The following is an 18,270-nucleotide window of genomic DNA, read 5'->3' on the forward strand; positions in this document are numbered from 1 at the left end:
TTTAGAGTCTCCTTGGCTGTAACCGGGGGATGACAATGATAACCTGACCTCTTGGGATGCTATCAGGGTTAAAGAAGATACTCTTTGCAGAGTGCGCAGCATGTAGTAGACCCTCAGTGAAGTGTTCTTTCTCCACTGCCTTTCCCCTTCTTTCTCCCAGTAATTCCATGAGCCAATAATAACAGTGCACACTTTTTAAGCATTTGCTTTGTGCTACTTCACATATATTAACTCATTTAATCCTCACAAGAACCTGATGAGGTAAGTACTATTATCCCCCTTTCAGTGATTAAGGAAACCAAGGCATAGAGAGGTTAAATGGTTTGCCCTGTCACACATCTTACAAATGGTATCATCAGGAGAAACCCAGCTAGTAAGAGGTGGAGCCAGGATTCATGCCCCATTCTACTTGTTATTCCCATTTTATAGATGAGAAAAGTGAGGCTCAGAGAAGTTTGTTTGACTGACAACCAGTCAGTGGCAAAACCAGGTTTCAAAGTGTGTCCATTGGCCTCACCCCCCCCACACACACACACCCTTTACCATTCTACTGGAGTTTTTTTTGTTTTTTTTTTCTTTTTTGAGACAGAGAGAGAGTCAGAGAGAGGGATCGATAGGGACAGACCGACAGGAACAGAGAGAGATGAGAAGCATCAATCATTAGTTTTTCATTGCGACACCTTAGTTCATTGATTGCTTTCTGATATGTGCCTTGACCGTGGGCCGTGGGTCTTCAGCAGACCGAGTAACCCCTTGCTCGAGCCAGCGACCTTGGGTCCAAGCTGGTGAGCTTTGCTCAAACCAGATGAGCCCACACTCAAGCTGGCAACCTCGGGGTCTCGAACCTGGGTCCTCTGCCTCCCAGTTCGACGCTCTATCCACTGCGCCACCACCTGGTCAGGCCCATTCTACTAGTTTTAAGGAAGAGATAGTTGCTCGTGTGCTTCATTCCATTCAGATACACTGGTGGAGGTGATGGTGCAACTGCCTAGCAAAAGTCTGGTAGCTGGAAATGTGAGATGCGAATCTTTGCTTCACTGATGCCTGCCAAGCACCTAGAATAGTGCCTGGAATGTTGTACAGCTCGGTGAATAATCACTGGGACAAATGGTCAGATTGGAGATATGTGGAAAGTCGATCCAGTGGATGTGATGGCTTGATTTTGGGGAATCACAGGCAGCCCCGTGTGACTCTCAGAAATCTATCCAGGAAGGAGCCACTGCTCTAGGTACTTGGTCCTCTGTGGCCAGACGACCAAGAGGCCTAGTGGGTAGAACTATGGGCTTTGCATATGGCAGACCTGGGTTCAGATTCCAATTTTGCCAATGTACCAGCTATATGACCTCGAACTAGACCTTGGATCTTTCTTTTTCTTAGCTTTTTACTGAAGCATAACAGCTCTACCAAAAGTGTATAAATCATAAGTATTCTATATGTTAATATTGAAAGTAATCAGCATCCAGATAAAAAACAGTGTATGAGCGGTGTCCCAGGAGCCTCCCTCTTGTTCCCCTTTCTGATCATTGTCGCTCTTCCAACGGTTACCACAATCCTGACTTCTAACCATAGATTACTTTTATCTGTTTTTGAACATTCTGTGTTCTTACATGTGTGATTTCTTCATTTTGCACAATGTTAATGAGATTCATACATATGTATTGCTGTGCCTAGTTAAGGATCACTCATTCTCATTGCTGTATTATAATTCCATTGTGTGAATATGCTACGTTTTAAAACCCATTCTATTATTGATGGACATTTGGTTAGGTCCAGCTTTTGGCTGTTATGAGAATTGTTGTTTTGAACATTCTGTGTATGTCTTTTTGTTCACATCAAATCATGTACTTTTCTATTGGGAAGACACCTAGGAGTGGGATTACTGGGGGTGCATATGTTGAACTTTCATAGTTGTTGCCAAACAGTTTCCAAAGTGGTCAAATTGAGATTTCTAGTTGCTCTTCATTTTTGCCAACACTGAATTTAATATTTTTTTCATTTTAGCCATTCTGGTACATGTATAGTGGTACCATATTGCGGTTTTAATTTGCATTTCCCCAATGACTAGTGAGTATGAGCACACTTTCATGTGTTTATTAGTCATTTGGACAGCTTCTTTTATGAAATTCCTGTTTGAGTCTTTTGTCCACATTTGAATTCAGTTATCTGACTTTTTCTTAATGACTTTAATACATTTTTTTTTCTATTTTTTGTTTTTGTTTCCTTTTTTTATTTATTCATTTTAGAGAGGAAAGAGAGAGAGAGAGAGAGAACAGAGGTGGGAGGGGGGAGCAGAAAGCATCAACTCCCATATGTGCCTTGACCAGACAAGTGCAGGGTTTTGAACCGGCGACCTCAGTGTTCCAGGTTGACGCTTTATCTACTGCGCCACCACAGGTCAGGCTTTCCTAATGACTTTATAGGACTTCTTTATATGTTCTGGATACAAATTCTTTATCCTGTTTCAGAATTGTACATATCATCTACTCTGAAGGTCACCTGTTCAGTCTTTTTTTTTTTTTGTATTTTTCTGAAGCTGGAATCGGGCAGAGACAGACAGACTCCCGCATGCGCCCGACTGGGATCCACCCGGCACGCCCACCAGGGGGCGATGCTCTGCCCCTCTGGGGGCATCACTCTGCCGTGACCAGAGCCACTCTAGCGCCTGGGGCAGAGGCCAAGGAGCCATCCTCAGCGCCCGGGCCATCTTTGCTCCAATGGAGCCTTGGCTGCGGGAGGGGAAGAGAGAGACAGAGAGGAAGGAGGGGGGGTGGAGAAGCAAATGGGCGCCTCTCCTATGTGCCCTGGCCGGGAATGAACCCGGGTTCCCCGCACGCCAGGCCGACGCTCTACCGCTGAGCCAACCGGCCAGGGCCCAGTCTTTTTATTTATTTATTTATTTATTTATTTATTTATATATTTTTACAGAGACAGAGAATGAGTCAGAGAGAGGGATAGACAAGGACAGACAGACAGGAACGGAGAGAGATGAGAAGCATCAATCATTAATCTTTCATTGTGCGTCACAACACCTTAGTTGTTCATTGATTGCTTTCTCATATGTGCCTTGACCGCGGGCCTTCAGCAGACTGAGTAACCCTTGCTGGAGCCAGCGACCTTGGGTTCAAGCTGGTGGGCTTTTTGCTCAAACCAGATGAGCCCGCGCTCAAGCTTGCGACCTCTGGGTCTCGAACCTGGGTCCTCTGCATCCCAGTTCGATGCTCTATCCACTGCGCCACTGCCTGGTCAGGCCCTGTTCAGTCTTTAAATAGTATCTTTAGATGAACAGGAGTTAGTTGTGATATAATGCAGTTTAGCAAATTGCTCCTTTATGATTAGCCCCTTTGTGTCTTTTTTTTTTTTTTTTTTTTCATTTTTCTGAAGCTGGAAACAGGGAGAGACAGTCAGACAGACTCCCGCATGCGCCCGACCGGGATCCACCCGGCACGCCCACCAGGGGCGACGCTCTGCCCACCAGGGGGCGATGCTCTGCCCATCCTGGGCGTCGCCATGTTGCGACCAGAGCCACTCTAGCGCCTGGGGCAGAGGCCACAGAGCCATCCCCAGCGCCCGGGCCATCTTTGCTCCAATGGAGCCTTGGCTGCGGGAGGGGACGAGAGAGACAGAGAGGAAAGCGCGGCGGAGGGGTGGAGAAGCAAATGGGCGCTTCTCCTGTGTGCCCTGGCCGGGAATCGAACCCGGGTCCTCCACACGCTAGGCCGACGCTCTACCGCTGAGCCAACCGGCCAGGGCAGCCCCTTTGTGTCTTATTTAAGAAATCTTTGCTTCATTCACATGAAGTTCTGTTTTTTATAAATCCAAAACATCTGCGTTTAGAGCTGCAAACCATCTGGAATTGAACATGTGTTTGGTGGAAGACAGGAGTGCAGATGTATTTTCCCCCATTTGTATATCCCGTTGACCTTGTATTGTTTACTGGGGAAGACCATCTTCCCTCACAGCACTGCAATGTTGCCTTTATTTTTATTTTTATTTTTTTTTTTTTGTATTTTTCTGAAGCTGGAAACGGGGAGAGACAGTCAGACAGACTCCCGCATGCGCCCGACCGGGGCACGCCCACCAGGGGCGACGCTCTGCCCACCAGGGGCGTCGCTCTGCCACGACCAGAGCCACTCCAGCGCCTGGGGCAGAGGCCAAGGAGCCATCCCCATCGCCCGGGCCATCTTTGCTCCAATGGAGCCTTGGCTGCGGGAGGGGAAGAGAGAGACAGAGAGGAAGGAGGGGGGGTGGAGAAGCAAATGGGCGCCTCTCCTATGTGCCCTGGCAGGGAATCGAACCTGGGTCCCCCGCACGCCAGGCCGACGCTCTACCACTGAGCCAACCGGCCAGGGCCAATGTAATTCTTATTAAATAATTTTGTGGTAAATCATAGACACTTTACCCATAAATATTACAACATGTTCTTCAAAATCCAAGGACAGCCTCTAACATAACCACATTTCTATGATCACATCTTGGAAAATGAATAGTTCCCAAATTTCTAATCTGTAGTCATTTTTCTCTAGTTACCCTCCAAACGTCATTTGTTGCTGTGTTTTGTTCTTCAAAACAGGATCCAGTCTAGGATCATGCATTGCTTGTTTACATCTTCTATCTCTCTTTTGTTTTTATTATTATTTAAAATATTTTTTATTAAAAAAAATTAAAATATCCCTGGCTGGATGGCTTGGTTGGTTAGAGCATTGTCCTGATGTGCTGAGGTTGCCGGTTCGATCCCTGTTAGGGCTCATACCTCTCCTGTTCTCTCCCTTTCTCTCTCTAAATATCAATAAAATAAACATTTAAAAAATTTAAGAAGATTTTTTTTTTTTAGTGAGAGAGAGAGGAGGGACAGAAAAGAAAGCGAGAGAGGTGAGAAGCATCAATTGTTTGTTGCAGCACCTTAGTTGTTCATTGATTGCTTTCTCATATGTGCCTTGACCAGGGGGTTCCAGCCAGTGATCCCTTATTCAATCCAGCAACCTTTGGGCTCAATCCAGCGACCATGGAGTCATGTCTGTGATCACATGTTCAAGCCAGCGACCCTGCACTCAAGCTGGTGAGCCTGCGCTCAAGCCGGCAACCTCAGGGTTTCAAACCTGGGTCCTCTGTGTCCCAGGCTGATGTGCTATCCACTGCACCACCACCTGGTCAAGCGAGAATCTTTTAAAACAATAATAAAAGTATTTATTGATTTTTAGAGAGAGACAGAAGGGGAGAGAGAGAGAAACATTGACTTATTCCACTCTCCTACATTTCTTCTAACTTAGAACTATCTCCCTTCTCTTTTTGTAAGTGACTGACTTTGTTGGAGATCAGGCCAGTGGTCTTGTCGATGTCCCACATTCTGTTTTGTTTTTTTTTGTTGCTTTTTTACAGAGACAGAGAGTCAGAGAGAGGGATAGACAGGGACAGACAGACAGGAATGGAGAGAGATGAGAAGCATCAATCATCAGTTTTTCATTGCGACACCTTAGTTGTTCATTGATTGCTTTCTCATATGTGCCTTGACCGCGGGCCTTCAGCAGACTGAGTAACCCTTTGCTCGAACCACCGACCTTGGGTCCAAGCTGGTGAGCTTTTTGCTCAAACCAGATGAGCCCGCGCTCAAGCTGGCGATCTCGGGGTCTCGAACCTGGGTTCTCAGCATCCCAGTCTGACGCTCTATCCACTGTGCCACCACCTGGTCAGGCAAGGTGGGGGTTTTTAAAATTTTTATATTTTATTCATTTTTATAGAGAGAGGAGAAAGTAGAGAGAGAAGGTGGGGAGGAGCAGGAAGCATCAACTCGTATGTGCCTTGACCAGGCAAGCCCGAGGTTTCGAACTGGCAACCTCAGTGTTCCAGGTCAATGCTTAATCCACTGTGCCACCACAGGTCAGGCTCCTCATAGCATTGTTTTCTTTGTCCCTTCCTGTCCTGAACCTCCTGGAGATTGGAACTTGGATCTAGGCTTGAACAGATACAGATAAACCTCACTAAGTCTAACTGGGGTCTCCTTCTGATAGCCCTTCTCCTAGTTGATTAAGGCCCACTGTGTGTGAGCAGGTGTGTAGAGTTTTAACACATAGCAATCTCAGTAAGTGGTAGCAGTTCTTAATATTTGTCCCCACGTTAGGTTGGTATTTCCCCTAACATTGTTCCCTGGAAGTTTCCCTGAGACTCCTCTTGTCCCTGCCAGGCAGTGGTGGCTTCCCCCAGCTGGGGGTCCTGGCTCCAGGCTTGGACATCCCCATATTTCTCTCCTCCCATCCTCAGACAACACAGGCAGTTCCACATACCGGCCACCGCCTCGGACCCGGGAGGTGATGATCAACGGGCAGATGGTGAAGTTGAAGTATTGCTTCACCTGCAAGATGTTTCGGCCACCCCGGACCTCACACTGCAGTGTGTGTGACAACTGTGTGGGTAAGTGGGGAGCCCTGAGATGGAGATAGGAGTCATGTGCAGCTGGTGGGGTGTCAGAAATATTCAGGGCTGGGCAGGAAGTCTGGTTCACTCAGATTTGCTCAGATTGAGAAGGAACGTGAGTGGCCTGACCAGGTGGTGGCACAGTGGATAGAGCGTCGGACTGGGACACGGGGGACCCAGGTTCAAAATCCTGAGGTCACCAGCTTGTGGCTTGAGCAAGGGGTTACTCGGTCTGCTGAAGGCCCACGGTCAAGGCACATATGAGAAAGCAATCAATGAACAACTAAGGTGCCGCAACGAAATACTGATGATTGATGTTTCTCATCTCTCTCCCTTCTTGTCTGTCTGTCCCTATCTGTCCCTCTCCCCTCTCTCTGTCTCTCTTTCTGTCTCTGTCACACACACAAAAAAGAAGGAACCTGAGTGTGACCAGTGGGCTCTGAGTGTGATCCACGTGGTGTCTTAGCTTCAGTCCAGGTTTGGTGGGTTTCTTTCCCGCAGCTCTGGAGTGTGGGGAAAATGCAGAGAGGCCCTGAACTCTTCTCCCAGGCCTCAGCCTGGTCCTCAGCAGGTCCAAGGTACCAGGATCTAGAAACTAGAGCAGTAATATTCTAGATACATTTGGGCCAGAAGAAGAATGCTCTATCATCGGTGCCCAGGACCAGCTATCCTGGAAGACTTTGATCTGATTCCCAGGGTTTGGGAGGGACAAGGATCTGGGAACAGAGGAGTTGAAGCTGGTAAGGTGGAGAGGATGTAGCCGGGATTGGAAGCTAAGCTGCTCACCCACCACTGCAGTAGTTGCTAGGAAACCGGATGCTGTTTTGTCCCCTCTCTCTGCTCACCAGAGGCCAAACAACTCTGATGGTGACTAAGAGTATGCCCCTTGGAGGGTGTCTCTGTGCAAGAGGACCCAGGTGAGCTGAGCCATGGTGACTGTGCACAGTCCCCAGGGCATTGAGCTCATCATGCTGGCTCAGCCTTCCTGAGCAAGAGAACAGTAGGGAACACCCCATGACGGCAGGCAGTGGAGTGGGTGACTCATTGGGTGTCAGTCATCCATGAGAATTTGCCACACCCACCCCCTGCAAAGGGTGCTGGCCTTAGTATGAGGCAACAGGCGTGTGACCCATATTCCCACAGGGGACTTTCCTCACCAGTCTGGGTGTGAGCCTGCCGCCGGGGACATGGTGTTGGTATAAGATCATTCCTCTGACCAGGCCTCTGATGCCAGTTCTCCACTGGTTACATAGTGGCCTCCCTCCCTCCCTGGGCCTCTAGATCTAGCTCGAGGGAGAGGGGCCATTGGCTCTTGGTGTGTGGCCAGGGTCATAGGCCAGGCAGCAAGTACTTTCTGCGAATCTTCTTTGTACCAGACACTGCTGAACCCTGGGATGCAGCTCAATGGGAGGCCAATACAGCACCCCCCATGGAGCTTACAGTCAAGCCAGGTAGCTGGCCAGGCCACTAATTGTAAATAAGTATGTAAATACCATGGGCAAAGTCCTGCAAAGATAAGTGCCAGGACAATGGGGCGGGTGACAGGGGACTCTTGCCTTGTCTGAGGTCAGAGGATGCTTTCTTAAATACAGTGTGTCCGTAAAGTCATGGTGCTCTTTTGACCGGTCACAGGAAAGCAACAAAAGGCGATAGAAATGTGAAATCTGCACCAAATAGAAGGAAAACCCTTCCAGTTTCTGTAGGATGATGTGGCAGCATGTGCTCATGTGCAGATGATGACACAACACCGTGTATACAGCGGAGCACCCCACGGCCATGCCAGTTGAGATGTGGACGGTACAGAGGAAAGTTCAGTGTGTTCTGTGGCTCGCTAAATTCGAATCCGTGACCAAAGTGCAACATGAATATCGGCGCGTTTATAACGAAGCGCCACCACGTAGGAATAACATTACTCGGTGGGATAAGCAGTTGAAGAAAACCGGCAGTTTGGTGGAGAAACCCCGTTCTGGTAGGCCATCAGTCAGTGATGAGTCTGTAGAGGCTATACGGGATAGCTACCTAAGGAGCCCTAAAAAATCTGTGTGTGAACCCACATCGAACTGCACTGAATAGGTATGAAACTGGGAGAGTTTTCCTTTTATTTGGTGCAGATTTCACATTTCTATCGTCTTTTGTTGCTTCCCTATGACGGTTAAAAGTGCACCATGACTTTACGGACACACTGTAAGTGGCTTTGTAGCTAAAACATGAAGGAGGAATTACCCTTCACCAGGAAAAAGTCAGGGAGGAATGTGTGTGCAGTGGGAACCGGCCCTCAAAGGACTAGGGCAGGGTGTGTCTGAGGAACTATGAGCTGCAGGTGCAGCGTGAGGGGCAGGAGAGCCCCAGCGGTGGTGTGCGGCCTCTGAACACCTGTGCTCGTCAGGCCGGGCCTAACCCTTCTCCCCGGCCCTTTTCCAGAACGGTTTGACCATCACTGCCCCTGGGTGGGCAACTGTGTGGGGAGACGGAACTACCGCTTCTTCTATGCGTTCATTCTCTCCCTCTCGTTCCTGACGGCCTTCATCTTCGCCTGCGTGGTCACCCACCTGACACTGCGTGAGTAGGCTGTGGGAGCGGGATGGGCACAGGGCGGGCCAGCAAGCTCAGCCAGGCTGAGGGGCTGTGGTCACTGTCCCTCTGAGCTGTGCCCTCTCCTGTTTCTTACTCCCCAGGCTCTCGGAACAGCAACTTCCTCTCCACTCTGAGGGAGACACCAGCGAGATATCCTTTACCTTTTGTCTACTAGTGGACACCCTGCTGGGAACCGAGGCCCCTTTATCGGGGTGGGTCCCCACACTTCATCCTGTAAACAGAGGGGCCTGGTGGAGAGCCTGTGTTGGTCCTCTAGAACCCAGTATACCAACTGCTTCTGTTCATGCCCAGGCTTGAGCTGATCCTAACTGGGCTGTTGTGGGGATGAGGCGGCCAGGGACTTCCAGGAGCCACAGTCCCTGTCTTCCTTTAAGACACCCAGCTCCCTGGACCCCATCATGTCCATGGCTCTTGGTGCTTGGAACCCTCAGTTTCCTCTACCATCCATCTCCCTGGGCTTCTTCTACTCTGGAGGGGAGCTCCCGAACTAACTCTTTTTGGGGCCCAGGAGGTGATCCTGCTGAGAATTGGTGACTGGGCCATAGGAAGGTTACAACTTATTTTCTTTCTGGAGAAGGATAGTTGAGAAAGGCTGGGTGTGGCTCGATCCTAGGCATGGGGGAGGCTCCCAGTTCTGATCCCCGTTGTGGGTCCTTGACGCCCTGCCCACTGTGCTGGAGCTGGTGATATGCTTCTTCTCCATCTGGTCCATCCTGGGCCTCTCAGGGTTTCATACTTACCTCGTCGCCTCCAACCTGACAACTAACGAGGACGTGAGTAAGGCTGAGGCCACTGCTCATTCCTGGGCAGGACCCTCAGTAAGAGGCAGGGTTGAGGGAGTGGGGGTGGCGGCAGTTCAGCCTTGCCTCTCAGCCTTCTGGGAAACGGGGTGGAGATGACAGGCAGCCAGGACCCCCCCCCCCCCCCCGCTTCGTGCTCAGGACTTGGCCCTGGGAAGCCCAGTGCAGGTTTCCGAGGCCCCTGCAGCCTTGGCCCCTCAGTGCCGGCTCCCAGCGTCTCCAGGATGCTTCCTCCCTAACCCACAAAGCAGCACTCACCCCACCACAGTCATTAGTCATTATATTTGGCCAGCGCATTATTGTTTCCAGAGTTCTTTCTGTTCCTATCATTTCTTTGGGTCCTTTTGCCAATTCTGAGGCAGAAGGAATAGGGATAGTTTTTCTCTATTTGATGGCTGAGTGACTTGCCCCAAGGTCACACAGCCGGGAAGGGACAGAGCCAGCATTTTGCCCAGAAGCCATGGCCATGCTCACTGTGCCCCTGCTGCACTTGTAGCCACCAGAGATGTGACTATTCTCAGGTGTCCTTGAGGCTCTCTGAGGCTTCCTTATTGAGGAGGACAGGACCGTGAGGGTCTATCAACCCTCCTTACTTGCTGCCTTACAGACCCCCAAAGAGCACTGTTTGAGTACTCACTGTATGCTAGCCTTGGGCCAGGGCTCTGACCTCCCCTTCCTATTCTCTCAAACAATAAAAGAGCAAATGAGAGCATCCATTCCAGGGCCGCATCTGATACTAAGAGGCCCAACTACCAACAGAAAATACATCCCTTGACCACAGCTTCTCACTGAGGAAACAGCACCTATGATAGGGTATCATGTGCTAGGTGATGGGTACAGAACAGAAATGACATCAGCCAGCATATCCCAGTGTGGTTTCATGGGTGCTGGTTCTGTGGGATATTACTAGGGGTTCAGCACAAAGGATTGATATAGCCAAATAAGTTTAGAAATCTCGGTTAACGTCAAGCTGGTGTCAGGTGTCCCTCACTGCTAAGCTCCTTGGTGCCTTTGATCGCTGGCTCTACAGTTCTAGAGATGGAGAAAATTTTGTCTGCTGCTCCAACATTGCTACCAGAGAGTTAGTATCAGAGAGTTCCCTCTGACTTTTTTTTTAAGGTTTTACTTAATTGATTTGAGAGAGAAGAGTAGGGGGAAGGGAGGAGTGATAAGCATCAACTCATAGTAGTTGCTCCTCATATGTGCCTAAACTGGACAAGCCTGGGGTTTCGAATGAGCAACCTCAGCATTCCAGGTCAAGGCTTTACCCACTGCGCCACCACAGGTCAGGCAAGAGAGTTCTCTGTTTTTCAAATGAGGATTGAGACTCAAGAGCAGTGGTGCTCTGTACAGGGTCATGCCCTGCGTCAGTGGCAGAGCCAGAGTTCTCAAGCAGCCTGAAGCCTGTGCCCTTGTCCTGTCCTTCCTCTTAGGTGGCTGGCCAGAGAAAGGAGGATGCACCCAAAGAGTTTCTTTTGGAGGTTTCTCTTCAGCTCTACTCTGTTTTCTGTCCTGTTTGGGGCCTCCTCCCCCTCTACTGGGTGACCCCAAAAGTTCCCCACATTCTCTCTCAATGTCCTAGGTTAAAGACATATCCCCTCCAAAAAAGGAAGAAGAAGAAGAAGAAAAAAAGATAGACATGTTTCCTCTAATAGTCTAGGTGGAATTGATTCCAGTTTCCCTTTAATAAACGTGTTTCCTCTAATAGTCTAGGTGGAATTGATTCCAGAATTCACCAATTTCCCCTGCCTCTAGATGTCCCTCCCAGAAAAGAGAAGCAAAGGGAGGTACCTGAGGCAGACCTCCTTCCTGCTTACAGATCAAAGGCTCGTGGTCCAGCAAGAGGGGTGGTGAGGCCTCCGTCAATCCCTACAGCCATAAAAGTGTTATCACCAATTGCTGTGCTGTACTCTGCGGCCCGCTACCTCCCAGGTGAGACGGGGGTGACCCGGTGAGTCTACACCTCTCCAAGAGGTTCTGGAATCTGCAGACCTCTCCTCCCATATCAGTCCTGTCCACCGCCCCCTGCTGAATGCACTCAGGACGTTTGTCACATGAAGAAGTTCTAGAGAGCATTGTAATTTTTAAAAATGTATTGATTTTTAGAGAGAGAGGAAGGGAAACAGAGAGAAAAACACTGACTTGTTGTTCCACTTATTCATGCCGTCACTGGTTGTTTTTTGCATTGCCCTGACCCACGGATCGAAGTTGCAACCTTGGCACGTCGGTACGATGTTCTAACCAACTGAGCTACCTGGCCAGTACTGAGAATTGGAATTTTTAATCATGTGCTCATTGTAGAAAATAATTAAGTATACAATATAAAAAAGAAGAGTAGTAGGTCTCACCTGTAATCTTAATCCACAGGGATAACCAAAATTAATGTTTTGGCCACGTTTGGGCAATGCTACCCTTCTGGTGCTGATGGCCGGACTGTGTGGGGCTTCATTCTCCCTCCTGGTGGAAAAAAGCCCTGGTGGTTCAGCCCAGCTAGGTAGCACCCCATCGATCTTGACAGCAGGGGGCGGCAGAGCACCAGACCAGGAGCTAAATTGCAATGGACACTGTGGGAACAAGACTTCCCACACTGTCCCCTTCTCCTCCCACCAATCCTGCCTCTCAGGGAAGAGACAGTAAGAATTGCACTATCTTCAAATGCCCTTTTATTCTTACTTTCCCCTTACCTACAGCCTGGCTTCTTGGCAGTCATACAGAAAGTAGCTCAGTTTGAATTAACAGTGCATGAATTCTGTGACCAAAAGCCAGTTGTCCAGAATGCAGAGAGCTCTGGCCCTTCTGGAAGGAGAAGTCTTGAGCCCCCAGCAGGAGAACAGCTCCCTTTTCCTCAGGCTTTCTAAGGGCTTGGACTTTCCTTGGCTGGGTGGTGGATTCTGCCATCCAGCCCCTAGTCTGGAGCTTTGGTGTTGGGCAGGGTTCTCACGTGTCCCCTTGTGTTTTGGAAGCCTGATTGACCGGAGGGGATTTGTGCAGTCTGACACCGTGTTGCCCTCACCCATCAGAAGTGACGAACCAGCCTGCGGAGCCAAGCCCGATGCCAGCATGGTAGGAGGCCACCCCTGAACCTGGCTCAGTACTTGCCATCTGCTGGCCTGTTTGCCCTTCCGCACTCACCGGCTGCCCTCCACACCTGCTGGGACCCTCCCCATGCCACCCAAGGGAAGCAGAGCCGCCAAAGACTCAAGTCTTTTCATATTTATTTCCCACCCTGTGCGCTGTCCCCACACTGTTCCATGGCTGTACCCTCTGCTCCCCAAACCCAGGTTCCCATGGCCTTGGGCCTGAGATCCCCCAGCTGGATCAGTGGCAGGAGTGACAGATTAGAGGCCAGGGCCAGGCTGCCCAATGGTCCACACCAAGTTTCTGTGCTAGGGCGAGCCCTGTGTGAGTGAGCATGTGGACTGAGTGACGCCTCCCAGTTGGGGAAGCTACTGAGCCCTGCTGACCCGGGGTCCTGGAATGCAGTGGGACCCGTGAGCAGTCAGCCCTGGACAGTGGGCTGTGGGAGAGGATGCTTCCGTGGGCTGCTTTGGTTTGTGAGCTCCTTCATTCTCTTAGTGATGGTCATTGTTTCTTCTTTAGTTTTTATTTTCTGTGTGGAGTTTGCCAATAGGATAGAGTTGGGTTCTAGGTAGAGAAGAGTTGCAGGGGGAGGGAGGAGCAGCCTGTGTCAGGAAGCCAAACCAGCCAGTCAGGCACCCAAGACCTCAGCTCCTGCATGATTCCTGGGCAGCACACTAGGAAGTGGAGGCCTTGCCCTTTCTCTACCCATGGAGAGTTTTCTATGGGCTCCCAGCCTGGCCCCCCATCTCTCTCCCAAGTCAGGTCTGGGATGGGTCGGTTATACTCTGGCTGGCAATACTTGAAACGGGTTTATTAATGCTGGCTATTTTGCACAATTTTATAGACCTCTTTTCTACATAGCATTTTTTAAATGGAAGAAGAAGAAAAAAGTGAGCCACATTGCTGTCTGTGTAGTGCCAGGTTAAGGGTTATCAGAAGGCAAGTTGGTTTTAATAAGCTTATTGCAGGAGACCTGGCTGTGTGTGTATGCATGCGTGTGCACGTGCGCGTGCGCGCGCATACTTTCCCTTGTACAAATATGGCTGATTCCTACTTCCCCACATTCCCTGGGCTGCCCCTTCCCTGCCATCCCCCTTCAGTGTCAGCCAGCAGCAGCAGGAGCAGCTTGAGCCATGGGGACAGGAAACGTGTGCATTGTTACAAGAGACCCCTGGACTCCTGCCATGGCTCAGTCCCAATCCTCCTACCTTTCCTTCCTGCAGGGACTCCAGACAGCCAGGGGCTGGGATTCAGCCACCCATACCCCATACCCCACCCCTGCCACCCAGCCCCCAGGCCAGGCGTCCAGCTGGGATCTGCCTAAACAGGCTCAGGCTGGGTGTGGTGGATGGGGTAATGGCTGTTGGGAGTGGCTGCCATCCTACAAGCCACACCCCCTCCTCCAAGCCCTGAGTTTGGGACCCAGTGCCAGGGGCTAGAGGACAGGGAGTGTCTGCCAACAGGACTCCAGTCCAGAGAAAAGGAAGGAAGGAGCAGGGTGGGCCAAGAGGCAAGTGAGGATTGACCTAAATCTAGGCCGGAAACTCAGAGGATATTTCTCTGCAGCTGGAAGCTGTGGTTTCTTCTCAAAATATACTGCTCACAAAAATTAGGGGATATTTCAAAATGAATATGAAGCAATAAAAAAAAAAGCATTTGATCTTTTTTTACTAAACAAGAACATCAGAAAAACAAACAAGTCAAAGTTGTTCAATTATGCAAATACGATACAAAACCAACTTTTATTTCATTGGTGAAAATGCACGATACAAAAGGCTGAAAGTACTGGAGCATCTGCATGTTTCCTGATCCCCTAATTTTTGTGAGCAGTGTAAGGAAATTGTCCCTCCTTGGCCCTTCAAGAGGGCTGAAGTCCTTGGAAGGTGACATAGGAAGTTCCCTCATCTTGCCCTTCCTTGCTCCAGAGGCTAGTGAGTCACAGGCAGCCAAAAAGTGGCAGCCACAGAGGGTCCCCTCTGGGAGAAACAGCGCCGCTGCACCTTGGTGCCCGGGCCACGCTTCAGTGGCACTGGGAGGTGGGGAGGCAGTTGGCTAGAGGAGGGGATTCCCATCTGCCTTTTATTTAAGCCAGTATTCTTTGTTCCTGCTTGTAATAAAACATTTGTTTTTAAGAGTTGATTTGCTTTGTTTGCTCTTCCTTTGCTGAGGTCCCAAATGGCAGCCATCTAGTCTTTCAGTCAAACTTGATCTTTCCTGGGGAGAGAGAGAAAAGGCAGGCAGCCCATCTACCTGGCTAAAATCCTCCTCTCCTGGCGGGAGTTTGTCTGCTGCGGGCCGAACAAAGGGGGCTGCGGGAGGCCCCAAAGGCGTGTAAGAAGAGGCCATTCTGTCCTCTCTTTCTCCCCTGTACCTTCCTCTGCCTCAGGGGCTTGGAGACCCCCAAGTTCTTCTTCTTTGCTGTCTTTCTACTCTGACCCCAGTGACTGCTCAGCTAAGAAAATGTTTATGAGACAGATTTCAGTTTGAGAGCTGGAGCCTTCCTGGCCCCCACCCCAGTCTAGGCAGCCCAGCCCAGCCCAGCCCGACACCTTGTAACACTGGCCCACCTCTCTGGTATCTCCTCCAGGAGGACACCTGTCAGGACTTTGCCATCTCCTGCACAGCCTGAGGGGAGCTAACAGTCCTCTTTGCAGAGGGTTAGCTGGTAAGACCGTATCTCCCCCGTCAGCCAGCACTGCCCGCTCCCCTCACACACTATCTCATCCTCATCGCATGCCTCACCAACCCCATGGAGCCCATTCATCTGTCTGGTGTGTGGTGTGGTGTGTGTGCTGGCAGTGGCAGGGTCCCCAGGGCTCCCGCCTGAGCAGAAGGATGGGGTGTGGAGTCAGGGCCAAGAGCCCAGCCCCCCTCCAGATAAGGAGGTAGCTCCATGCACAGCAGCTCTCCAACAGCACAGGAGGTGAAGGGTGAGGATGGGGAAAGGATGGCGTACCTGCTTTGAGGTGCTTGGGCCTGTCCTGGTGGCATCCTGGTGTGTAGGGCCCTTGATCACTAACAGTGTGTCCTGGCTTTCTGTCCCTGCTGAGCTTTCTCTCACCTGCCTGTTTTCTCTCCTGCTTCATTGCCTGCTGCCTGAGCCTTGGCCCTTCTGTGGGGAAGAGGCAGGTGCTATGGCACCCCTCCAGGCTTCCTCTTTTCTCCCAATCCTGCTAATCCTCTCTCTTCTCCTTCTTTGCTGTCCTGCCGGGATCTCCAGTGTGTGCGGGGGCTTAAGGACCTCCTGAGGACCGCTGCTCTCTGCCTCTCCAGGAGTGGCCTGGGGGGAGCCAGGCACCCGGCACCTCCACCTGCCTAACCTGTGGCCCATCTGCCACCATCTGTGCCTACAGGGTCTACCCCCAAGCCTAAGCCTACCCCACCTGTGTGCTCTCTAGGGTTTTCCCATAGGGGACAGGGGCTGGCCTCTTTGCCCCCATCCCCACTCCATGCTGGCCAGAGTGTAGAAAAGCCATATGCAGCTGTCAGCACAATAATGTAACACTATGCTAAAACTTGCCCTCCCCTCTTCCACCTTATTTCCCCTTCCCCAGATTTGTAAGGTGTCAAGACTTTAGGAATCTTGCCTTACAGCCTGCCTCCCCAGAATCAGGCATGGCCATAGTCGAGCTGAGCAGGTTTCTTCAGGAGCTGTCTGGGGTGTTGATGGTTGATGACGCTGCTGAACAAGTTTGGTAACTTTTAAGCACAACTGGTTTGACACTGTTCCCACGGCCCCGCCACCCCCCAGCACCCGGAGTAGGTAGGTTGCAAGGAGGATGCTTGTACCCTTTGCTCCAGGCCCTGAGGGACTGAGCTAGCTCTGACAGCCCCTTGTTCGTCAGAGAAACTAAAGGAAACCAGGCTGGGCCTCAGAAATCCGCTCAGCCCATGGCTGGGGGCTGCTTGTCTGCTGTCCTGTACCTTTTTTAACCAAAATAAAGATTTCCCTCTTCTTGCCATACCTTTGGCTGTCTGGTGCCACCTTTATTTTGGTGTCTGGGGGTGGGGTCTGCAATAAGTATGCCGGAGAACCACTGGCTTACAGCTGCCAGCTTTGTTCCAGCTGATCTGTGCCCTTTGGAGATTTCAAAAAGGTACAGCAAAGCCAGAAGTGACACAGGAAGAGTGATCAGCGTCCTCTTCACTCTGCCCCTCCAGAACTCCCAGTCTCATTTCCAGAGACCTTCAAGCCTTAGCTGACTGCTAACCTCTGAAAGTCCCCAGCCTAGGCTGGGACAGAGGGTTTGCCTCCAGTCTGGGGCTGTCACACCCCTGAACTGAGCCCAGCCCAGGGTAACTCTCACGGAGCCTTCCCTCTCCTAGATGCCTCCCCACATCAAGATATACACACAGTGTGCTAAGAGCTAAAGAAATAACTACTGCTGCTATTTAGCAAGGACTTGACAAGTGCCAGGCCTGTTTTCTCACCCAAAAGTATGAGGAAGGTCCTGTCAGCCTTTTTACAGATGAGGGAACTGAGGCTCAAGGAAGGCAAAAGAGTTGCCCAGGGTCTTCCAGCTGATAAAGTAGCATATTCAGGATTGAACCTGATCTCTGCCTTGACCTCTGACACTTCTGCACTACCCCAAGAATGAATATGGCTGCTTAAAGAGGAGGGGTCCTCACAGGGAAACCCTAAAATTAAAGAGTATCATTTGTAGCCAGCAGAGGATTAAAAGATGATTGTGGGGCTTCCTTGTACCAACAGGGAAACTGAGGCCCAGAGGCAGAAATCTGCCCAAGGCCTTAAGACAGAGCTGGAATGCAGTCCCACACCCTGAACTCATTCCATTTTCTTTCCAAAAATTCCACACCATGTCCTAGACTGGGATATTCTAAACAGCAATGCCTTGAGGAAGAAAAGTCTCAGCTGAGTCACTTAAAAGTAATCTAATCCCCCTCCCCCTACCCCAAAGGCAACTAGTAGAGCGAGCTCTTGGTTGGGTAACTGAACTCTAGTTTACAACTAGTCAGAAGGAGAGGGTGCCATAGCTTCCTCCAGTCACCTGTTTAGTCTGATCATTCTAAAACTGGAAAAATTTCCTAGTTCTTCCTGGCATCTTAACCTGAATCTCTCCTGCTGCAATCAGAGCCCGGTGACCTGTTCTCAGTGGAGATAAACAGTCACTAGTTGCTGCCTGCCTTCTGTGCCACAACCCTTCAAAGCTGTTTACCAGTTAAGAAGGATTTGTTGTCCATGGGACCACAGACCTCAAGCCTGCTGTCAGAACGGATGCTATACAGAAGGGTGGGAGGTAGTAGGCAGGATAAGGAAAGCCCCTTTCCAGCTTCTGTCCTGCTGACTCAGGCGGCTGCCGTGGAACTCGGTACCCTGCTGGGGCCTGCTGCTTCCTGTCTGCCTGGGCTTCTGGACTTGGGAAAT

The 18,270-nt window shown here is 50.4% G+C and overlaps 1 protein-coding gene across 5 annotated transcripts in view; it reads left to right on the forward strand.

The window, feature by feature from the left end:
• The window catches only part of ZDHHC18 (zinc finger DHHC-type palmitoyltransferase 18), a 35,025-nt gene extending 18,186 nt beyond the window's left edge, over positions 1-16,839 (forward strand). The window contains exons 3-10 of one of the 5 annotated variants that reach the window (XM_066375523.1): positions 6,256-6,405; positions 8,830-8,967; positions 9,084-9,132; positions 9,674-9,776; positions 11,623-11,735; positions 12,767-12,866; positions 15,472-15,549; positions 16,439-16,839. In XM_066375523.1, coding sequence (XP_066231620.1) covers positions 6,256-6,405; positions 8,830-8,967; positions 9,084-9,132; positions 9,674-9,776; positions 11,623-11,735; positions 12,767-12,866; positions 15,472-15,513 — 695 coding nt within the window. In that variant the 3' untranslated portion in view covers positions 15,514-15,549; positions 16,439-16,839. The other 4 variants (XM_066375522.1, XM_066375524.1, XM_066375521.1 and 1 more) reach the window with 4 other exon arrangements.
• The last annotated feature ends 1,431 nt before the right edge of the window (positions 16,840-18,270 follow it).

The sequence above is a fragment of the Saccopteryx leptura genome, chromosome 3 (genome assembly GCF_036850995.1).
Source record: "Saccopteryx leptura isolate mSacLep1 chromosome 3, mSacLep1_pri_phased_curated, whole genome shotgun sequence".
In the NCBI taxonomy this organism is placed as follows: domain Eukaryota; kingdom Metazoa; phylum Chordata; class Mammalia; order Chiroptera; family Emballonuridae; genus Saccopteryx; species Saccopteryx leptura.